At 37.6% G+C, this 25645-nt stretch overlaps 1 protein-coding gene across 2 annotated transcripts in view; it reads left to right on the top strand.

The window, feature by feature from the left end:
• The window catches only part of LOC126088576 (angiogenic factor with G patch and FHA domains 1), a 290555-nt gene that overhangs the window by 57293 nt on the left and 207617 nt on the right, over positions 1 to 25645 (top strand). For both annotated transcript variants that reach the window (XM_049906771.1, XM_049906772.1), the window contains exons 7-8: positions 13329 to 13521; positions 19022 to 19121. In XM_049906771.1, the coding sequence (XP_049762728.1) occupies positions 13329 to 13521; positions 19022 to 19121 (293 nt within the window). The remainder of the gene's footprint in view (positions 1 to 13328; positions 13522 to 19021; positions 19122 to 25645) is intronic.

The following is a 25645-nucleotide window of genomic DNA, read 5'->3' as shown; positions in this document are numbered from 1 at the left end:
AACTAGTCTGTACATGTTTTGTATTTACAATTTGCTATTACTTCGAGTTGAATCCCATTGGGTGCTTCTTGAGCTGAACTATAAAGTTCTCAATTTTAGTCTGAGTTAACTATCCAACTTTTCATTGCCCTTCTGTTCCGTTTTCCTACTATTAAAGCTCTTTACAGTTTCTGTACTTAATTCTTATCACTAGTATGTACTTTTCCCTGGGTAACTGATGGATTGGTGATTCGGTTGGACAGGATATTCTGTGTTTTAAGCAGAAATGAATTGCACAAATAAGTACTAGAATTGGGATAACACTTGTTGTGGTCACACTAACAGTTACTGTATTATATTTACTTGTGTTTCTCATGATACTGGTTTACATGTTTTAGCATCTGTTCAACTGATGTTTGTCTCTTTTCTGAGATTATCAGTTCATCTAAAGAGTGTAATTGAATGGAATCTAAAGCTTTTTAAAGGAAGATTATGTCCTGTATGGGTAATGTGTCTAATCATTCTTCCGGCCGATACAGCATAGGTGGAGAAGAGGTAATCATAGTTGCTGTGATGGTAGCTGGAAGATGAAACTGTGTTCCAACTATGTCACACTTGGATCCATTGATTAGTAATCTGCTATTTCACAATTCTGATTTTGTCATCCCTTTCAATTTTCTGCCTATGTAACAGTTGGCAGTCACTGTTAATGGTGACACATAATTTTCTGGAAATATGGTTGCGGCATAATAGTTCCAGTTTACACTACACTGCTTCCATTTCCCCAAGAAATAGGTGCATTTCACATGCCTGTTCATTAGTCTGATCTACCTTGGCTGGACAAATGGTAACATTCTCTCTAATTGTATTGTTTAGATCTGCTGTGCACATAAGTATATGATCATCTCTTTGATCTAATGTCAATAACACTTTGTGAGTGTTTTATTGATGGTGTCCCATTTAATTGGTTGTGGGTGGATCGTAAAACATCATTATCATGTGTTTATGCCTATTACTGGAAACTATGGTGAAGCAGAAACTAGCTCAGTCAGTGCCAATTTTAACAGTAAGTATGTGATAAAAGAAGGCTATATATCTGGACATCGTCGTTGGTACACCATATAAGAGAAAAGGAATTATCATTAATCCTCCCCCTCCTTTGGACTAGTCTATGTATCCAGAATGAAAGACAAGCAAATGAAAAGTAATGTTAACCAAATTACCCTAACATGTATCCCAACATGACCCATGTACACGTAAAGTACAAAACATGTAGACTTACTTTATTTTCCATTAGATACAAAATTCATGTGGTTTTCCTTTCTAAAGTCAACTTCTCCTTTTCTGGTAATGGGGAAGGAACCTGCAGTAATGCATCAATCACTTCTTTAAATGCCTTCACTTTGCTGATGTGGACTACAGATGTCTTAGTTGATGGTTGTAGTTTTGTATTTACTTGTGAAGTCATTTTGGTGACATTGTACAGTCCTTGACACTATGGTAAGAACTTGTTTGTTTTGCCCTTTGGGGTATAAGGGTTTGTTAGCAATACCTACTTCTTTATCCTGTATTGCGGTGTTTTACTTAAACATTTCCAAACATGCTCCAGGTTTTTCAAAGCTTTAGTGTTGGCTTTTTTATCCTTTGCCACACCTCTCGTAATCACCTGGCACTATTTTCTTCTTCTCTGAGTATGACTTGATCCTCTTCTGGATTTTGTGTCAACTCATATGTCTACGTGTTCACTTTTTGAATTCTGTCAGAAAAGGCTTCAACAGTTTCAATGGCTTTCTGCACTAATCCACTTAACTTCTCTCTTAAAGATATAGCACTGTTCTGTTTATGGTAATTCTGCTGTAAACCCTCCACTAATTGTTCGAATTTGTGCACTTCGCTAAGCGTCTTGTGATACATTACATACATTTTAGCCTCACCTGTTAGACATAGATTGGCCATCCACAGACTTGTTTCATCTGACCAATCTGTTTTACTAGTTACCTTGTGTCACTGATTTTGGTTGAATCATATCAAAAGGTGATGGAATTGTCCACCCATACACCCAGAACTTTTTGAATTATACATGCTAAGTACAAAATTTAGATACGTATCCCAGTCTACATGTTTGCTATTCACATAATGGCATAGCGTTCTTGATATTGTGCAATGAACTCTTTCCATTCATCCATTCCCTTAAAGATGGAACAGGTTGCTGTGTAACTTCTTGATTCACAATAGGTGATATAACTTGTTTCAGAAGATTGGACACAAAGTTAGTCACTTGATCTGTGATTATCCTCTCTGATACACCAACCTTTAGCAACCAGTTATTTTACCATCACCTGTGTAGTGGTACTAGCTTTCTGATCCAGAATTGCAGCCCTTACTAGATATCTCAAAAAATGATCTGTCATCATCATTATCATCATCACAGCCTTTCCCCATGTCATGTGGGGTCAGCGTTGATTTGCTGGATCATTCTCTTCCATAAATGCCTTCCAGTGCTTCTTCTCTGAGCCATCCTTTCTCCCGTAGGTCCCCTGGTACCTTATCTTCCCATCTCAGTTTCAGTCTTCCTCTTCTCCTTGGCCCTTTGATTTCTAGGGCTTCAACTCTTCTCCCCGCTTAGCACTCCCCTCTTCCCTGCTCATGTCTATACCATCTTAGCCTACTTTCTTGGATCTTCTTCCCTATGGGCCCCACTTTCACTGTTCCCCTAATGTACTCACTCCTTAGTCTATCCTTTTGTGTCACCCCACTCATCCACCTTAACATTCTCATTTCTGTCACTTCCATCTTTTTCTCTTGGCCTTTTATAGTTGGTCAAGTTTCTGCACTATACAGCATCACAGGCCTCACCACAGACTTGTAAAGCTTTCCTTTCATTCTGCAGCTAACCTTCTCATCACACAGTACTCCGCTCAGTTTCCTCCACTTCATCCATTCACTAATTCCTGTGCTGTATTTCTATGATCTATCATCTTGAGTATGTATTTATTACCAGCTGGAAATCTGTTTAAAGGTACTAACACATCAGGTTGTACCATATGAAACAGTTTCACGGTTTTTAGTGACCTTTCTAGCTGTATTTTTTGATGACTTAAATCTGCTCTCTGCACACATGGGATGCAGTTTTTGACATACTGCTCCACATCACTACAACACATTTTCCATCAAAACCTTTCTACAAATTGTTCATCAGTTGTTTTCCTACCCTCATGACCTGATAATACATGGTCATGCACTTCTTGTAATACCTCGGTTCTGAGCATTGTGGGAACCATGATGTGTCGACCACACTTTGTGGACCTGCACAATAAACCCTCATGTGTCACAAACTGAGGTCACCTTTTAAACAGTTGATATTCACTGTCAGATGCCTGTGTCTTTTTCTAATCTGCTTGCCTCTTACCTTATTCCTGTAATACAACCACTTTTATACTTAAGGGTGTCTGTGTTCAAATGATTTACTGCTCCAGAATGTTGGTAGAGCATTTGCCCGCGAAAGGCAAAGGTCCCGAGTTCGAGTCTCGGTCGGGCACACAGTTTTAATCTGCCAGGAAGTTTCGCTTTACTGCTTGCTTGTGAACCACTTCATAATCAAACTGACTCAGTTTGACTGCTCACCTTGTTAACTGACTTGAAGGGTCTTTTAAGCCTAACAGCCACTCTGAGGATGCATGAGCTTTTATCACTTAAAATTTCTGACCATGCAAATAACAACAAAAATAAGAAATTCCCCATATTGCTGCTAACATCTCTTTCATTTGTAGAGTAATTTCACTGAGGTGTTTTTTCCCCATTCCAATTGATCCGTAGTGAGGAGGTCCTCCAGGATGTGGAACATGTCAGAAAAACAACAATACATGACAAATATTTACAACTAAAACAAATAAGCTAATGTACCATTCCACAGGTCCCAAGTGGAATGATCATCTTTTTTTAATGAACACTAAGAGTCATTTTACAAATACTAATGCACTGAATTTGAAATAAAAAAGTTTTTTATTTATTTATAAGGTAATAAACATGTAATACAACTACTGTAATACTTATTTACAATGAACACATTACTGCACTGAAATGGTGCAGAAGTTAGATTATACTTACACACACACACACACACACACACACACACACACACACACACACACACACACAAATTTTCAGTGAACACATTACTGCACTGAAATTGTGCAGAAGTTATGTTGTACTTATATACAAATCAGTTGGTTTTACTAAGAAATTCATCAATGGAGTAGAAGGAGTTGGCCACCAATAAATCCTTTAGGCTTCTCTTAAACTGAATTTCATTGGTTGTTAAGCTTTTTATGGCTGCTGGCAAGTTATTGAAAATGTGTGTTCCTGAATAATGCACACCTTTTTGTACAAGACTAAGTGACTTTAAATCCTTGTGAAGATTATTCTTATTTCTAGTATTGATTCCATGAATTGAGCTGTTGGTTTGAAAAAGTGATATATTTTTAATGACAAATTTCATTAAGGAATAAATATATTGGGAAGCTGTAGTTAGTATCCCTAGTTCCCTAAACAGGCTTCTGCAGGATGTTCTTGAGTTCACACCACATATAATTCTTACTGCACGTTTTTGTGCCCGGAAAACTTTAGCTTGGCTTGATGAATTACCCCAAAAAATAATCCCATATGACATTATGGAATGAAAGTAAGCATAGTATGCCAGCTTTTTCATTTTTATATCCCCTATGTCTGACAAAATTCGCATTGCAAACAGAGATTTGTTAAGACACTTCAGCAGTTCTGTGGTGTGCTCCTCCCAGTTGAATTTATTATCAAGCTGTAATCCCAAGAATTTAACACTGTCCACTTCTTCTATCTTCTTGTCATCGTATGTTAGACATATACTCTTGGGACACCCCTTACAAGTTCTGAACTGCATGTAGTGTGTTTTTTCAAAGTTTAGTGACAAAGAATTGGCTAGGAACCAGTGATTAATGTCCACAAATATTTTATTGGCTGATCTTTCTAAGACTACACTTGATTTGCTATTTATTGCAATGTTTGTATCATCGGCAAACAAAACAAACTTGGCATCTGGTAATGTTACTGATGAAAGGTCATTGATATACACAAGGAAAAGTAAGGGCCCCAAAATGGAACCTTGTGGGACCCCACATGTAATTAGTTCCCAGTTGGATGATGCCTGATAGCTTGAAACATGTCTCTTTCCTAATAACACCCTTTGTTTCCTGCCAGAGATATAAGATTTGAACCATTTTGCAGCATTTCCTGTTACACTATAATATTCTAGTTTACTTAAAAGGATATTGTGATTTACACAGTCAAATGCCTTTGACAGATCACAAAATATACCAGTTGCCTGCAATTTTTTGTCTAATGAATTAAGCACATTTTCACTGTAAGTGAAGATAGCCTTCTCAATATCAGAACCTTTTAGAAATCCAAACTGTGACTTTGACAGTATGTTATTTGAGATAAGATGGTTATAAAGACGACTGTACATTACTTTTTCAAAAATTTTTGAGAATGCTGGCAACAGTGAAATTAGACAGAAATTTGATGCTATTTCTTTATCTCCCTTCTTAAACAGTGGCTTAACTTCAGCATATTTCAGCCATTCAGGAAATATTCCACTGATAAACGACTGGTTACACAGATAGCTTAATATGTTACTTAGCTCAGAATCACATTCTTTAATTAACTTTGTTGATATTTCATCATACCCACTAGATGTTTTTGATTTTAAAGATTTTATGATGGACATTATTTCTGTTGGGGTAGTGAGGGTCAAATTCATATTATGGAAGTTACTTGAAATGTCTGGTCTAAGGTAATCCATAGCAGCATCTACCGAACCTGACAACCCCATCTTTTCAGTAACAGTTATAAAATGTTTGTTAAAAAGTTCTGCAACACTATACACATCTGTCACCAATGTATCATTTACTCTTAATGCTATTTGTTCCTCTTCATGTCTGGTTCTACCGGTCTCCTCCTTCACTATATCCCATATTGTCTTTATTTTGTTATCTGATATGACTATCTTTTCCTTGTAATATATTTGCTTTGACATCCGTATTACAGTCTTTAATATTTTGCAGTATTTCTTATAATGTGCTATAGCATCAACATTGGAAATGTTTCGGATTGACAGATACAGTTTTCTTTTTGTTTTACAAGATACCCCTATTCCTCGAGTAATCCATGGCTTCTTTGTAGACTTTGCTCTAACCTTGTTAAGTTTTGGGGGAAAGCAGTGTTCAAATAAGGTAAGCACTTTATTAGCAAAAATGTTATATTTTTCATTCATGCCATGAGCACTGTAAACATCAGTCCAGTGAATGTCTCTGAGGAGTGTCCTAAAATAATCAATTTTTGGCTTACTGATTACCCTCTTGAGCTCAGATTTAACAGATTTTATATCCTGTTCAGTATTAACATTTAACAGAAGGAACTGCATGTCATGGTCTGAGAGGCCATTGACTATTGGTTTTGTAATATAATTTTGTTCATTGGACTTTTCTATAAAGATATTATCAATGGCTGTTTGTGAGCAAGTGGCTATCCTAGTGGGGAACTTTACTGTGGGAATTAAGTTGAATGATAGTGTTACTAACTCAAATAAGTTCTTATTGGGAGAGTCTTTAAGGAAATCTACATTGAAATCACCAGCAACCACTATTTCTTCGTTTTTGGTTGTTAAATGGGCCAGTACAGCTTCAAGGTGGTTTACAAACAGATTAAAGTTACCTGCAGGTGCTCGATATACACTTAATATTATGAAAGATTTTTTGTGAAAATCTAATTCTGTTGCACATGTTTTCAAGTGTCTAGATGATAAGTCACCATGTATTCCTTGCCATTGCAACACTGACTAAAGCACTGTTACTTGAATAGCAGGAAAGTTTGTATTCCTTCTTGAAATCAGGCAATGATAACACAGGATCTGATCTCAGCTTTTTCTTATATTTCTGAACCACCTCTCGGCACACTGTTGTCCATTGAAGCTTAACTCCCTTTCAAAGTAACTGAGTTAGTGTTTGTGTAATTTCAGCAAATCTCTTTACAGATTTATAGTAATAGTTGTATAAGCCAAGAAATGATTGCAACTGTTTGTGTTGTTTGTGCTGTTGCAAAATCACACATAGCTGACGTGAGATGAAGATCTGTCATTACTCACTCTTGCCTGATAATATGTTTGATATTATTAACTTTTGTTTGAGCAAAATGACACTTCTCTGTGCTAAGTGTAAGATGTGCTGTCCTCAAGTCTACGAAATGCTTCATTCAAGCACTTTCTGGAAAAAGTTGTTATATCATCTTCGGTTTCAACCCACAAAGTACTCTGTCTAACAAATGTTGAAAAGTGGAAGGAACATTTTTTTATCCAAATGGCATCCTGCAGTATTCATAATGACCTGAGAGTGCCGTGAATGCTGTTTTAGGCCTGTCTTCTGGACACACTTCAAATTGGTGATAAGCACTTTTAAGGTCCATTGTCGAAAAATATTTGCATTGCTGCAAGTTGTCTAATGTTTTCAAGACGTTCAGGACTGGATACAGATCTGTTATGGTGCGTGCATTTGGGAAACTGTAGTCACAACAGAATCTGTACTTCTTCATTCCATTGCATGACTTTTTTGATACAGTGGCAATATTGGTTGACTTGGGCTATTGCTATGTTCGATAATGCATTCAGTTAGCTGTTGATGTATAAATTCATTAAGCAGTAGTTGCAAGTGCTTTGCTGTTATATATGGCTTCTTGTAGATTCGAGCATTATTGTCTGTTGGAATGTGATGTTGGGTGATGGGTGTTACTGGCAATGGACTGCCTGAGTGAAACAAGTCTTGAGTATTCTAACAATTGTCTTTACATGACGTCCTGTCCACTGTCTTTCAAGTGATGAACCTAGGCACATAATACAGATGCATTAATGGTTTGCTTGAGGCTGTGATCATCTGTTGATTTATCAATATTATCCTCATCCTTTTTGAATATCTCTGAAGTTGCTACTATTAATCTCTTCGGGAGACTTGTGTTGTCCATCCCAAAATCATCCAGACTCACTGGGACCATTAATTTGCCATTTATGTTGCTTACACATGCTATGCTTCTGCATATAAAACAATGCCTTTCATCTAATGCTTTATTGTTCTGCAGTTACTGAATCACACATAATTCTCATTGTAGTAAGTTGTCATTTACAGTTACCCATGTCAACTTTCCTGCACCTGCTGTTACTTTGACATGTGAAACTATCTTCGATACACACGTTGGCAGTTCAGTTGGTGACACCTCAGTAATTGGTGTACCTTGTGACATTGAAACATTTGCACCTGGTGCACCCATTGGAAATAAGTTCATGCTAAGCCCAACTGTGCGCTGGTAAAGAATAATTTTGGTATGATGCCTATCCAGGAAGTCAAGTCTGAGACTCACAGAATATCCGTCCCTTTTGGTAACAGTTCCATGTGCTCATGAAATCCTTTAGTTTCTGTCTTAATAAAGCTGAGCTGTGTTGTCCTGGGTGACTCCACATCATTAGTTCCTACTCCACATAATTTCTATCTTGGAGTGTTTAGCCGCCTCCTACCTACGAGATCCAGACTAATGACTGACACATGTGCACTAGTGTCTACCAGAAATTTATGTTCCCTCTCTTGTAATAAGCTCATGAAGCAGCTATCCATATCTGCACATGTTTTTTCAGGATTATAGTTTACTGAGAATGTTTCCTGATGGACAAAACATTCTGATTTGTGCACAACACCAGCTTCTGTTTGTTTCATTTAACCTGTTTCTTGCTTCTACATTACTGTACCTTGCAGCCAAAGCATTCACAACTATAACACTGTGGCTGGCAACAATGTGCCATCAAATGTCCTTTCCCACATTGGTAACATCCTTTGTCAGAAGCAAAGATTTTTTGAGCATTGAGTACTTTTGTAACAATGTTGCTTTCGTGCAAGTGCATGGCAATGCAAAGTGCTGCAGCTAAGTCATCCAGATTTTCCATATGAACCCAGCATGAAAATTCCACTGGAATGCCCTGTAGAAAGATGTCTAGAGCTCTAATTTCTTCTTCTCTGAGCATGACTTGATCCTCTTCTGGATTTTGTGTCAACTCATATGTCTAGGTGTTCACTTTTTGAATTCTAAGGTTTCAACAGTTTCATTGGCTTTCTGCACTAATCCCCTCAACGTCTCTCTGAAAGATCTAGCACTGTTCTGTTTATGGTAATTCTGCTGTAAACCCTCCACTAACTGTTCGAATGTGCGCACTTGTGATACGTTACATATATTTTAGCCTCACCTGTTAGATATAGATTGGCCATCCACAGACTTGTTTCATCTGACCAATTACTTAGTTTGTATGTATATAAAACATTATTTACATATATCGTTACATCCTCTGTTTTACCCGAGGAGGTATTATTATGTTAGCTTGTGAAGGATCTACTGAAGAGGAGGGTTCGCTCACTACTTCCTTAACCTCATGTGAACCCAAGTGTGACTATTGTGAAGCTTGGAAAGCTTCTGTGTGCCTACTTAACTTGTCATGATTCAACTTCAGCTGAGTATTATCCTCTAACAATTTTGATACGTGCCCTGTCAGAGCGACAGTATCATTCGTATTAGCTAATTGTGTTTCTGGCATCTTTGTGCAATGTCTCACTACTTTTACACTTACAAAACTACTACAAACAGAACACTCCCTCTTTTAAAAGCAACAGCAAAACTCAACAGACATAGTCACACCCAAAAGTCATACAGATAATCTTAATTAATCCTTATGTCTGATCATTGCCCAGCGACACTTGGTACAATTGTGTGCTGCTTGACTGTAATGACTATGAGTGCTGCAAGTTACTGGTACAGTTATACTGCAGGTACATTATGTGCAGTTAAATTACAGCTCTTACATCTCATGGGTACCAAACTTTACCTACAGTTCTCTCTAAATTGTGACATATCTACAGCTTCTTCAGGTCTGATGAACATCACTTTCCTCATTGCATAAAAATCTCTATGTCCAATCCTTGACATAGGAACAGAATAAAAATGGTAGTAGAAAATGTTCTTTGGTTTCATTGTGATGTGATCAGAGCTGAGGCATATGGAAACCATTTGGGACATCAAATGGGTGTTGCTGATGCTGCAACACCCTCTCTTAGTTCATCTGTCATGATGTCAGTGTCCTATTGATGTCACCAAAGAACCACTTCTCATGCAAAATTGTAGGGGTGCCAAGCAGAGATGTTTCTACATTGTGAGGATGGTGTTGTGGAATCTGCTGAGTGTCTTTCGGCACTAATGAAACATAGTGAGCAAGTCAACATTTATTCATTCAGATTTACAGACTTGTGTCTTCTCGTCAACCTGGATGGTGTCTTGTGCAAGTGACACAGTGAAATTCTACTGACTCCCATTGTTGGCTCAGCTGGCTGGTCACTAAGGCCACTACACGAGCAATTTGGCCAAAGTATTGTGGGCTGCTGTCAAGCAGTCTGTAGGTGAAGCTGTAACATGAATGTGTGCCTCACACTGTTAGAGCATTCCCAAACCCACTATGGAAGATGATGATGACATGCAATGATCCATCAGGATATACTGCCCTACCAGAAGTCATGCAGGCAGCCAATCCTGGCTCCTCTGACAGATAGGCCCTGGCAACAGGAAGTGCCTGCAGTGATGATCAGGAACAGAGGCACTGGGTGGCACACTCACATAGCAGTGATGACAGTGTTAGTGCAACAAGCACCATGAGGTATACTGGTGTTGGAGAGCCATCAGTCTTCCCATTAGCAATGTGGTAGGTGGGTGCCAATGCGAAATCTCATGATTGGCAGGTTGTGGTTACACGGATGTGGTCATGTCGGGAATGACAACAGCATGTTCATGAGAAGTGCTGGAACATCTAACACATGGATGTCACTACACCATAATAATTGTTGAATGGAGTGCTTCGGTACGAATGTCTTCAATCCTAATGACCAACTGAATTCAGAACTGGAGAACTGTGGTATTTATAGATATGTGTGGGAGGTAATTTTGCGAGGCTCTGTTCAATGTGACCGAATGTGGTGCACTTCTTTACTAGTGATCAGCAACGTGTGGTCATGTATGTGACCAACTTACAGTGTTGAGTGTTTCTTTCTGCTGCGTACTTGGGTCACCACCTTTGCCAGGTATTGCTTGTGGCTGTGCTAGCGTGAACTTATTAAAAAAAAAAAATTCCCCCTTTCTACTGTGTGGTATAACATATACTTTCTTAATGTACAACTTTACTGAGTGGTATCCTAATACTGCTGCAAATTATTTTGTTGATAAAAACAGAAGATATAGAACAACAGATGAGGGAAGTGAATAGATCACATGGTGAAGCAGAGAAGTGAGCTAATGTTCAGTGTATACAAAAATAATAATTCAATTGGTTTTGATTGATTTCTCGATACCCGTTGCGTGAACACTAAATTTTGCAGTTTTAAATTTAGTTAACAGGCCTAAAATGTGGCAAGGGCAAGCTGATAAATGAGAAGTAATGGCTTCATCAGGAGAGAACCAACAGCTCTTAAGTTCTTTGTAAAATGGATTTTAATCATCAGCTGTTTTATTTGACCTGTGTATCATCTACTGGTTTCAGCCATAGACTATCATCACCAGACATAAGGCAAAGCAGGTCAGTTAAAAACATCTCATTTTCCTTTTAAGCTTATACACCATCAAAGTTGTCAGAGGGAAACCAAACAACCGTCATAACCAGTCCTCGAAATACTGATAATTTGTATTGCTTTGTATCTATGTAGTGATGATGGTCTATGATCGAAACTGATATATGATATATAGTTTAAATAAAACAGCTGATGGTTAAAATGCATTGTCTAAAATAAATAAATAAATAAATAAATAAATAAATAAAAGAGAGGTATGATTGCAATCCCAAAAGTAAGGTCACCTATTTTTTTGTAAGTACACAGACCTGTTTATTTCTACAATGGTTTACATCAGTTTACAGCTTGAACATTTAGCTATTTTTCGACACAATCACCATTTATGTTGATACATTTTTGTAGATGCTGTGGCAGTTTTTGTATGCCCATCTCATACCAGATCACTGCCATCCTGTTCAGAAAGTTATGAACCTCTTCTTTCACCTTGTCATTGGAGCTGAATCGCTGGGACCACAATTAATGCTGGTAGGTACTGTGAGACTCTGAAAAAACTCAAACGGGCAATTCAGAACCAGAGAAGAGGAATGTTGAGCAAGGGCGAACACATTCTCCGTGACAACACTCGCCCACACATCGCTCGGCTAACCGTTGCTCTCCTGCAACAGTTCCAGTGGAACATAATCACCCACCCACCCTGTAGTCCAGACTTGGCTCCCAGTGACTATCAGCTGTTCCCTAGGTGAAAAGAACATTTGGCCGGAAAGTGATTCAGCTAAATGTTCAAGCTGTAAACTGATGTAAACCATTGTATAAATAGACAGGTCTATGTACTTATAAAAAAATAGGAGACCTTACTTTTGGGATTACCCTCGTAACTTGAATTCTGTTCATCATAATGGTAGAATTATGTCTAATGTATTTTCTATTTACTTGAGTAGTTGGGATGTTTTGAGATTATTTTCTGTCCTTTATAAAGAAATACTCACAAGGAACATTGCTGTATTGCAATGTTTCATTGTATGAAAATGAACAAGAAGAAATGATAGAATTACTCTCCAAAACTTGTAATTAATTTCTGCTTTTGTGACAGTAGCTAATGGTATGAGACACTGAGAACCATAAGGCCCAAAGCACAGACAAAAAGTCTTGAGAAAAATAGATTTTTGTGAAAATCAAATTTGTAGATAAACCACCAATGTCATAGGTCTAAATTGTGTCATAGGTCTAAATTGTTTTATCCTAGTCTCAACATCCTTTATTTACTATGAAAGATAATGTACCCACTTCATGTTATGAAATATTAATTAATATTTAAGATTATATTTAATGCTAATTCAAAAAATTATTATGAAGAACAGATACTAAACACATCATATACACAATTATGACAGAGTAACAGACTTACAATTTGTGATTTTTAGCCCCTAAGGAAATGAATATCCAAGAAATTGGTGAGGCAACTTTTCATGAAAGTTCATATGAATAATGTGAGCTTATAGATCTAGATAAAATTGTTTCATACAGATGTTGGGAGCATGCATACATGCTGCAATGACAGTGTGCTGTAGGCCCTTACAATTCTCAGTGCCTAATATGTTTTGTGTATTGATTTATATTCATGAGAAGAAATATTTGTTTTCTTGTTATCTGTCACGGATTGTTTTCATAATTATTCAGATGAGGAGAAGCTGACAAAAAGAAGTATCTCTTACAAAAGTGGGCTCAAACAACTTCAACGAAAATTATGCCCCCGAATTCCTGATCCAAGAGGCAATGACGATACCAGATACCAAGATAGAGCTGAACTAAGGCGCTGCACTGTTGGATCTCAGAATGAAAATGAAAAGACATATACTGCCTCTTTGGATGAGTGAGTAAATTAATGCAGGTCTTCCTAATATCCTAAGTAGTTTTTGTTAATTAGTTAAGCGTTTCTTTGAATGGAACTAGAATTTATGGCAAATTTCCAAAATTTCTTTTAATTAACTGTAAATAATTGTCATTAATGTAGTCATCAATCCACCTTCCTAGAAAATTATCTTCATCTCTGTGGGATATCATTTTACACTCCTGATTCCCCTGCATATTTGTTAGTCACCCACAAAAAACTTAACGTTTATTATACAGTCAACCTTCGACTGGAATAGCTGCACCACATCCTCTGCATTCCCAAAAATGAGAAATAACATCCCTCCTAATCTTCCTGAGCTAGAACTGTTCTATCCTTGCAACTGTGTAGTATCCTGCACATTATGATACATTGACAGGAAAATTGGTGTAATGATAAGGTGTTCTAATTAATATTTTACTTGGTTACTGTAAAACTAAAAATGAATGTCAGTATACCATTCATACTCCTGATCCCTTGTCCCATGTGTGTACTTCCAAACCCTATACCCCTACTCCTACCAATACCCGTGCCCTGTCCTTGCCCCCACCCCAACCTTACCCCCACCACTGCTGGGTTAGGTACATAAAACCATATGGAGTTTGGAAAAAGGAAAAATGCCTGGAGATGATGGTGTTTCAGTAATAACCATTGAAGGCAAAGTAATTCATAAGGAACTTGCAATATAATTTATAGAATGTCTGTTGAAGAAGACTAGTTTCTAAAAGTGAAATAATGCTTTAATTATTATACTTCATAAGAAAGAGTACAGACAAAACATAAGAAAACCACAGACTTCATTGTGTTATGCAAGATACTGATTTAAGTTATCACTAGCCAGCTAAACAAAAATCATTAAATATAAATCAGCAAAGAAACAAGCAGGCTTTATAAATGATTACAGAATGGTGGGTCATTAGCAAGTTATAAAAATTATAGAATAGAGCTATGAGTATGAGTTACACTACATACCTGGGATTTATAGTTTGTCTCAGTTTCAAAAACTCTCTAATATCAGCCCTTGAGAAACAAGGCATTTATTCAACTTATGTTACCAAATGAGGTGGTGCAGTGGTTAGAACACCGGACTCATATTTAGGAGGCCACTGGTTCAAATCTCTGTCTGGCCATCCAGATTTAAGTTTTCCATTATTTCCCTAAATCACTCCAGGCAAATGCCAGGATGGTTAATTTGAAAGGGCACGGCCGATTTCCATCCCCATCTTTGAAACAATCCCAGCTTGTGTTCCATCTCAAATGATCTTGATGCTGACGGGATGTTAAACAGTATTCTTCCATTCCTTCTTTCTATGAACCTGTGTTAGTATACTGAAGAATGTATATAATGTATACATTGCTGCAATTTCCATTAGATCTAAACAACTTAGTGACAAACTGGAGGCAAGGAGATTTCATATCACGAGAACTCTTATCACCATTTCTAGAGTAATTTTCTAATACATAAACTGAGAAAACACTGAATATGTATGTTCATGGAACATATTTGTACCACCTTCATTTTTCCGGTTACATTTTACTGTTTGCCTTTGGGGCAGAAAAACTTCAGCAACAAGTGTATAAATTAAGAGCAAATTTTTGAACAGACTTGAATGTCAGTTACAACAAGACTTAAATAATTTATAACCACATATCAAAGGAAAATTGTTCAGGTTAACAATGAAGTCATATGACTAGTTGGTGAGTTTAAGGAACTGAAGTAATGACTGTATGAACAGGAAAATATGTAACCAGAAGAATAAAAATAGCATAAAGTATTTTTTGTAATTTAAAACAATTGCCATTTTTATAGTTCAGTTTCAGTTGCACATTTTTAATTACATCACATGTTTTGGTCTGTCTGGATCATCTTGAGATATAAAACAAAGTAAAATTAAATACCTACCATCTAATATTTTACAGTAGGTAGGAAAGAATTGTACTTAAATTTAGAATTTACCTAAGCAGTTGCGTCATTTTACAGTAGGCAGGAAAGAATTGTACTTAAATTTAGAATTTACCTAAGCAGTTGCGTCAGAAATCCATTTTGTCTGTGTCAGAACCATGTAACAGAATACTGTGTTTTGCAACTGCAATTAATGTTTTAAATTGGTATCTTGTGGAGGTAGGGGAGTGAGAAGGAGGAAAAGGGAAAGGGAACAGAGTAGGGTGATTGGGAGAGGGGAAGGGAAGCAGGGAGAGGGAGTGATGGGGATGTCGTGAGTTTAACAAGAGAGGGCCCTATGTAAAATAATAACGAAGTATAATTATGTAAAAAAAATTCTCATTAAAATGTTAGTAGCGGAGAACAATGGGTGAGTAAACTGCAAACGGCATAAAATAATAAAAATATGTTTATCATCTTTATGCTGAAGAATAAATGACAATTGTTTTAAATATCAATACTGTTTTTGGTAAGTTAGATAGAGTTCACTAAACATATTTTTGCAGTATGTATGAAATGAAAATTTACAGTGAGTATGTGTATTTATCAGTTTTAACAAAGAGATAGAGGGGCTGGTCAGTACTTACCTCAGCTCAGTGCAGCCAATAGATACACAAAACAGAACAGAAAATTTACATTCCTAGCTTTCGGAACTTTGTTCCTTCATCAGGGAGGAGAGAGGGGAAAAAAGGGAAGAAGGGAAAGTGGATTCAGTTACTCACAACCCAGGTTATGAAGCAACAGGGAAAGGTAAACAGGGAGGGTAGCAAGGATGGAGGATGGTTGTCAGAGGGAAGCCAAAGATATTCAAAATATCTTTGGCTTCCCTCTGACAACCATGCCTCCGTCCTTGCTACCCTCCCTGTTTACCTTTCCCTGTTGCTTCATAACCTGGGTTGTTGCCTCCATCCTTGCTACCCTCCCTGTTTACCTTTCCCTGTTGCTTCATAACCTGGGTTGTGAGTAACTGAATCCACTTTCCCTTCTTCCCTTTTTTCCCCTCTCTCCTCCCTGATGAAGGAACAAAGTTCTGAAAACTGGGAATGTAAATTTTCTGTTCTGTTTTGTGTATCTATCGGCTGTACTGAGCTGAGGTAAGTACCGGCCAGCCCCTCTATCTCTTTGTTAGTATTTGTTTCACATCTTTATATGAGATTTTCCATTAATCATAATAATCAGTTTTGAATTATGAGTATGAGCTATGGACTTGAACAACAAAAATTCTAAAAAACTGAGAATCGTACAGTGAACAGTTTGGAAGATGATTATTGGGAGTTATTAGAAGAGACAGGAAAACATACAAATGGGTCAGTGGATAGTTGTAATTATGACTGTATTAAAAATGAAGTGGAGATGAGTGTGACATGTAGCCAGGTGAATGGATGGTAGATGAACTGATAGAGTTCTTTGCTGGACTTCAAGAGTTAGGGAAAGATCTAGATGATAGCCCAATGGGAGGTAGATGGACAACTTAAGAAAACATGCAATACAATATGAATAAACTGGAATCACTATATGTGCACTGTAAGAAAACTGTTGATGAAGTTGCTCATGGGTGTAACTGAACTGATAGAAATCAAGTCACTTAGACTGCTATTGATAACTTTTTTGTGCTGCCAGTGTTAGGAGTGCATTTATATCTGCAAAATCAGAAGGGACATGCTGCATTAACAGTTTCCATAGCGTTGTATGTGACTTTGTTTGAAATTGTATGATTTACTGATATTTTAGATGCATTAAACACTTCCTTGTTTGCTAGTTAAAGTTGTTCAGGAAAGCATTTGATACCAGTCATTGCGTTTTTACTCAATCGATTCAACTACTCCCATCTGCCACCTTGCTGGTAGTCTTCTTATAGAGTGGGCACATTCCAGTTCTCATAATTATCAAGGAGAGTATGTTAGTGTTAAGTTGTAATTAGTCATTGGTATATCTTTTAGAAGTAGCCACCAGTGGATGCTTCTGCTTTTTAATAACGTGACTAATTTCACATCACTAAAGGCTCTCCTTTATGATGGCATATAAAGAAGACAATGAATGAATGAATGACCAATGTCCTTGCCATGTATCCATGCATACCATCATACACTGCTGTCAATATTGGCACATTGCCCGTTGTTACCGATGATTATGATTATGATTATGATTATGATTATGATGATGCTCTGACCTCATATAGGCAAAGGAGATACCCTCAAAACACTATTAAGAAGAATTGTTTATTTTGTTCATCTGCTAATATAGCATATAAACAGAGAGGTATTATCCAGCTTCTTAATGGTTAGTTTAGCAAATATGAAATAAATTGATGACTCATAATACTTCTACTGTCATTTTGGCTACATGAATGAATATACATTCATGAGCCAAAACATTATGTCCACCTGCTTAATAGCATGGTAATGCAACTTTGAAATACAATGCAGCAACAATTCTGTGTGTATTCAACAAATCCTTAGTAGATGCCCGAAGGCATGTGCACAAGGTACACAAGTTACACAGTCCCACTAAGTCATGGGCTGGTGCTTTGTAGATGTGAAGCTGGTGCCCAATAATGCAGATGAATCATGTCTTATAATAGCAGATTCACATGCCATCATCCCGACAAACAGCTGTTTGAAACGTGCACTACACCACGATCAGAGGCCATTGTGTCCAGTATTGTGCTATTCACGATATTCACCTGAGCCTTGAATATATCCCATCAGGTTCAGATCAGACAACATCAAAGTGGGTTTACAGTATTCTCTGAAAACCACTGTAGCGTGATTCTGATCTTGTGACATGGACAGTTACACTGCTAGAAGATGCTATTGCTGTTGGGGAAGACATCAAACATGAAGGGGTGCAGGTGGTCTGCAGTAATGTTCACTTTGTCCACAGCTACTGTGGTGCCTTCAGTGACTACAACAGACCCTGTGGAAGCTCAGTGAATGTCCTGAATAAAACAATACTGGACACACTGGCCTCTGATTGTGGTGTAGTGCATGTTTCAAATAGCTGTTTGTCTGGATGATGGCATATGAGTCTGCTATTATAGGACGTGATTCATCTGATCATACAACACCAGAACAATGTGCTCTGAAATACTTGTGCCCACACCAGAATTGTACTTTGTTTTTAGATCTGCTACCAGTGCCACGTATCCTGTTTTATAGAGTGGGCAAACCTCTGACCTGGCATGTTCTCTAATGAGGTGTGGAATTCCAACATCTTGTCACCTCTTCTTGGTTTCACCATTCTTCAGCCAGTTTCCTTATATGCAGATCACACTTTCACCAGAACAGCAGACCATCTTCACTGGTCCAAAAGGGTGATTTCAGAGGGTTCCCTATTTGCAGCATGTACAATTGCTAGAGTGATTCCCCATTCATCTCTGGTCCACATATAAACTTTCCTTAATGCTTCTTGTGCCTTCAGTGCCACCAGGTGGCATTCATTATTGCTGTGGTCAGTGACTATAACATTTTTCTCAGAAATATATGTCAGTATAAAATTATATTTTTAGTTTCCTCTCCATTGCTTGTTTTATTTTTACAGGCCAATTAAATCAGATAATAAGGGCTTCAAGCTATTATCAAAAATGGGTTGGAGTGAAGGAGAACCTCTGGGAAAAGAGAAGGCTGGAAGTACGGAACCGGTGAGTATGCTGTTCCCTTCAATGTGGAGCATGCAATGTTAATAAAGTGTTATTGCCACTTGGGTTTCTCCATGTGTATAAGTTTGTGAAGTACTTTCTGTAAAACAATGCATGGATGAGGAACAAATATTGTTGAACAAAAAACAGCAGCTCATAGTTTTAATGTCAGTGATCTTGTATTGTAATGAACAGTCAGTCCAGATGACAAATCTTGTTCATGTTTATGGTATGGTTAACTGGTTTCAGTTGTCCATAGACCATCTTCAGATCATTAATGTCTCCATTAGTGATTCATGGAGTCAATGCATGGAGCTGTTGTAAGTGCAAGAGGCACCTGTCATAAATTGATGGGGAGGGGGTATTTCAAGTAACACATGAAGACATTGACCAAGTAGTGTCATTGACAGAACTGAAAGTTTTTGTTTCTTCTCTCTGGACTTTAATATTCTTTCCAGATTTTTCCTTGGTTTCCTCTGCTGCTTGCTCAATGTACTGATTGAGTGACATCAGTGATTTGCTACAATCATCTCTCTCTCTCTCGTCTCAATTACTGCTTCCCTTTCATGGTCTTTGACACTTACGCAGTCTGGTTTCTTTGCAAATTGTAAATGAACTTTCCCTCCCTGTAGTTGATCCCTGCTACCTTCAGAATTTCAAAGAATGTATTTCAGTCAACCTTGTCAAAAGCTTTCACTTAATTCACATATACTATATATGTAGGTTTGTTTTTCTTCTAAGATAAGTCATAGGGTAAGTATCACATCACATGTTCCTGCTGTTGTGTCATCCGTTGGTACGAGTTAGCTTGGCTGACTATGACCACTCCAAAACAGAACATCAATATGTGCAGAATAATGAATTACGTGCGTAACTTTGATCACTGTGATTTCATTCCAGCAGTGTCTCTGATACATTTATCATTGCAGTGTCTTTTAAACATTAATAACATTGTGCAAGGTGCATAGTAGTGTCATTCTGAGTCTTGCACCAACATCAGAGTGTGGAACTTGGTGAGTGTCATCTCAAGAAGATGTGCAGACAAATACAATTGACTGCAGTGAGTGGAAGCAAAGATGGTGTTCTCTGGTGGTGGAGACAGTGGGTGCTGTAGATAGCACAGCTAGTGGTGGCACCTGCCGGTGACCTGTTTAAATGTTGCATCTTCTATGGAGGTAGGGCAGCATGTGGTGCAGTCAATATGGACACTGTTGATACCACATTTCTTTGCCCCCTCCCCCTCAAAAATGCGCACTACTGGCACGTAGCATGGATGCAGGTGATGATGTAGGGTAGGTTGAACAATAGTGCAGTAGAAGCAGTACAGTGTGGAATGATGACAAATGGCACTATCCAACCTGCATCTCGACATTTACATTGCGAACCACTGGGAACATCTGCCAAGAAACCAGAGGTGGGACATCCATCCAGTTGCATAGGTTGGTGCAGTGGTGGTGCTGCCAGTCTGTGTAGCATTTGCAGTGTTGAGGATACTGAAGGCTGTGCTGCTGATGCAGGCTCAATGTCCATGACTGTTGTCTCTGAGAATGATACAGATATAGGGCCTGTGGCAGTGGCTGCTTAGGTGGACAGCAGTTGGCCTCCATGTAAAAGTCGCCTGTTGACCCATGTGACCAAATGTCAGGCACTGGCAAAGGCTGCTCAGAGGCAGCAGTTGGGATTGCAGGCAATGTTTCTGAACAATGGAAATCGATGGCTGGATCACAATAATCATGAAAAAAAAGTTGCTTTTGATGCTGTTGATAGGGTGTCTGTTTTGCCATGAACATTATAATGAGCTTGGCTAGTTATCTGAGTGGTGAAGCTGGATTCCCAGTTGTGAGGCTTGTTATGCACATGATAGAAAACGTTGTCCACCACGCGGAACTTTGTTGTGAAATTGGCAGCTGAAGAAGGGCACTGAGCATGAAATAAATGCAGCAGGGTGTGGTGATGATGACCCATATGCAAAAAGCTTAGAATACTTACTAGACCATCATTATACATATACAAATATGTATTATATGTCAGGACCCACATTGCAGATTTTCAGACAAATGCCGACTTTCATAACTACAGTACCCGTAATAGTGCAGCACTCCATACTCAGCGAACAAAAAGAATGAATACACAAAGGTATGTGAGCCATATCGGTGCAAAACTGTACAATGCACTGCCAGTCAACATCAGGCAGTTAGAAGATGATAACAAATTTAAAACAGAATTTAAAAAATTTCTAGTAGAACAATGTTTTTATTCTGTAAATGACTATGTAGGTCAATAAATTTTTTCTGATGATATTTATAAAGGCAAAATGGAAAATACTCTATCTGTACCTAATCATTCATTACCTAATCATTCATTACATTTACATACTTAAAGGACAGCTGTTGTGTGATATAAATATATACTTAAGCAGTGTTGTGTATATAAGGACTTGCCGTTTAGGGAGGACAAAACTAAAGCCTTATGAAAAACAGACTATACATTTAAAATAACAAGCAGGGATGTATATAGGCTATATTAATTTCATTGTATTATTATTAACTTCATTGTATTATTTTGTTTTGTACTTTTTTATGTGTATATTGTTTGTGTCCCATTTCTTTGAAATGGCTTACATGTATCCTTGACAACATCCATACAATATTTATTGTCAACGGATGGATACATAAAATAAATAAATAAATAAAATACTGTGTAACAATCCTGCAAGCAAAGTGAAATATCTGTGTTAGCAGAATAGAAATGTGGAAAACACAAGTCTGAAAACAATTTATTGGACTCACCAAAACAAAACAATAATACACTATACAAAAAAACAACTGACTCTATCCCAATTGCAGATTGACATAAACACAAAATAACAAATAATAATAATAATAATAATAATAATAATAAAGCCACACGGAAAATTATATTAAATCCAAATAGAGGTGTGTTACAGGATATGCTTCCTGCAACCACCCTAGAAGGAAAACAAAGACAGAGGATGAGATGGTCAGATGAAGTTAACCGACACCTCATGTTCTGTTATTACCAAGCAACAAACTTAGGAACCAACACAACTGGATACAGATCACAAGTATACACAACATTTATTACCAGATACCCAGAATTAAAATTTTTAACAGAACAACGACTAGCTGGTCAGATCCAAAGGTAGCAGAAGGAACAGGCCTAGAACTAAGTCTGACAGTTTTGTGGTGAATGTCAAAAATAAGTTTGACCTGTTGCTTCAGTTAGAAACTGATGAGCCTCAAGCAGAGGTAGGTGTAGACAGGACACAACAAACTTTCAATAGGAAATTGAAAAAGAATGTAGGAAAGTCATCGAAAAGGAAGAAAGTTTTGTTGTTAGGCAGTTCTCATGCCAGAGGTGTAGGCCAACTTCTGCAGGAGGAATTAGGACCAGAATACCAGGTCACAAATTTTTTCAAACCAAGTGCTAGTCTGGATCAGGTGACAGAGGATTTAGGTTCACTCTGTAAAGGATTTACCAGGGAAGACACCGTGGTTATTGTGGGAGGGCCAGGGAACAGCATCGACAGAGATCCTGGGTACAGTATAGAGTGCGACCTGGTAAAGATTGCGTCGGCATCGAGACACACCAATGTTGAATTTGTATCTGTCCTGAGACGCCATGACCGGCCTCATTTGGACTCTTCTGTTGGGAGAGTTAATTTGGAGTTGGAACGGCTGCTTGGGTCAGGTGCGGGGGCTCATATTGGTGTGGTTCCTGTTGATTATCTCAGTAGGTGGGACTATACCAGGCACGGCCTACATCTCAACAGGAAAGGGAAGGGGAAACTGGCTGGGGTAATAGCAGGAAATTTAAGGGGGGGAGGCACTGCCATGAATGGTAAAATACCAGTGGTTACAGGTGTTGGAGCAGCACCTTTTTTAGGATAGGTAAGACAGAAAGATGTCAAGTTCTACGAGAGGTCAGGATTGAAACAAATCTTCAGTTTAGGAAAGAAATTAAACAGCACAATTCTAGCACATTAGATCACCAATCACAGCTACCAATTATAAATTTTCACCAATCACCAGAAATTTTATCTCCACCAAGTTGTATCTCAGTCCTAGGTAATTGCATTGATGAATTAAAGTCACCCAACCCAGTTGACATAATCTGCCTCTCTGAACACCATGTGACCACTGGTATAGGAACTAGGCCTAAGCACAATGAGAAACTCAGACAGGAGAGTACTGCAAATGTTAGAATAAGGAAAGGGTCTCATAAAAGTATAATTAAAAATAATGTAAGTATATTTCATCAAAATATTGGGAGTTTAAAGAATAAAGTAGATGAGCTTCTGGTTTGTTTAGAAGATTTAGAAGCTGAGAATGAAATAGATATACTATGCCTGTCTGAGCATCACATTGTTACTGATATAGATAAGGTAAATGTAAGTGGTTATAAGCTCTCTGCACATGTAATGAGAGAAAATATGGAGAAAGGAGGAGTTGCCATATATGTCAAAAGTTATCATTGTGCGAAAAGTATAGAAACAAAAAAGTTTTGTGTAGAGAAACATATAGAAGCATGTGCCTGTGAGCTTAAATTAAATAAAGGCACATTTATAATTGTAACTGTATATAGGTCCCCATCAGGAAATTTTCATCTATTTCTGAAAAATTTGGACTCCTTGTTGTGCTATCTGTCAGACAGGGGGAAGCAAATTATTATTTGTGGGGACTTCAATGTAGATTCTCTGAAAGAGGGTAATAGGAAAAATGACCTTGAAGTATTACTCGGTTCTTTCAATTTGACACCCGTTATTGATTTTCCTACTCGGGTGGTAAAGGATAGCAGCTCACTGATAGATAACTTCTTTGTAGACCAAGATAAGTTTAACCAGATAAATGCTCAGCCTGTTGAGAATGGTCTTTCTGATCATGGTGCACAGCTAGTTACAATATATGACATAGCTCCATTCAGCAATACTAAACAGTCCTCCAAAGTAGTACGTTCAGTCAACGATTTAACAATTGCAAATTTCAGGGAAAGCCTACAGCAGTTAGACTGGGATGAGGTGTACCATGAACCTGATGCCAATTTAAAATATAATTTATTTCATGACATTTTTGTAAATGCATTTGAAAACTGCTTCCCCAAGAAAATAGTTAAATATACTCGTAAGAAACCTTGTAACAAACCATGGCTTACTAAGGGTATAAAAATATCTTGTAACCGGAAAAGGGAAATGTATCTGACAGCAAGAAAGAGTAGTGACCCAGGAACTATCAAAAATTATAAAAACTACTGTGTTATATTAAGAAAAGTTATTAAAAAATCCAGGAGTATGTGTATCATGTCTGAAATCAGCAACTCTGATAATAAAATTAAAACAATTTGGAATATTATTAAAAGAGAAACAGGTCAACCAAGAGCAGAGGAAGACAGTATTACCATCAAATTGAATGAAAGCTTTACGAACAAAAAGTCAGAAGTTGAAAATATTTTTAATAATCATTTTCTAAATGTTGTGGATATAGTAGGATCCAGGTGTTCATTAGAAGATGCTAGGCTGTTAATGGAAGAGGCCATACCTATGCAATTTGATACAATTGAAATCTCACCCACTTCTCCCTCTGAAATTAAGAAAATAATAAACTTGCTTAAAAGCAAAAACTCACATGGAATTGATGGCATTTCCAGCAAAATACTAAAAGCTTGTTCTCAACAGATAAGTAAGATTCTCAGCCACCTGTGTAATAGCTCTCTGGAACAGGGCATTTTCCCTGATAGACTGAAATATGCTATTGTTATACCTTTGCATAAAAAGGGGGATAGATCTGATGTCAACAATTACCGTCCAATCTCCCTTCTAACAGCTTTATCCAAAATTTTTGAGAAAGTAATGTATTCAAGAGTAGCTTCACATATCTGTAAAAATGAAGTACTAACAAAATGTCAGTTTGGTTTCCAGAAAGGTTTTTCAACAGAAAATGCCATATATGCTTTCACCAGTCAAATTTTGAATGATCTGAATAACCGAAAACCACCCATTGGGATTTTTTGTGATCTCTCAAAGGCTTTTGATTGTGTAAATCATGAAATTCTGCTAGACAAGCTCAAGTATTGTGGCATGAGTGGGACAGTGCACAAATGGTTTAATTCGTACCTAACTGGAAGAGTGCAGAAAGTTGAAATAAGTAGTTCTCGTAACATGCAAAGATCAGCACATTCCTCAAACTGGGGAACTATCAAGAATGGGGTTCCACAAGGGTCAGTCTTGGGTCCTTTATTGTTCTTATTATATATTAATGACTTGCCATTCTATATTCATGAAGAGGCAAAGTTAGTTCTCTTTGCTGATGATACAAGTATAGTAATCACACCTGAGAAACAAGAATTATCTGATGAAATTGTCAATACTGTCTTTCAGAAAATTACTAAGTGGTTCCTTGTAAATGGACTCTCACTGAATTTTGATAAGACACAGTACATACAGTTCCGTACAGTGAATGGTATGACGCCATTAATAAATATAGACCTTAATCAGAAGCATATAGCTAAGG

Source organism: Schistocerca cancellata, chromosome 6, assembly GCF_023864275.1.
Source record: "Schistocerca cancellata isolate TAMUIC-IGC-003103 chromosome 6, iqSchCanc2.1, whole genome shotgun sequence".
In the NCBI taxonomy this organism is placed as follows: Eukaryota; Metazoa; Arthropoda; class Insecta; order Orthoptera; family Acrididae; genus Schistocerca; species Schistocerca cancellata.
The sequence above is the reverse complement of the archived record's forward strand: the minus strand, read 5'-3'. Positions and strand labels throughout refer to the sequence as shown.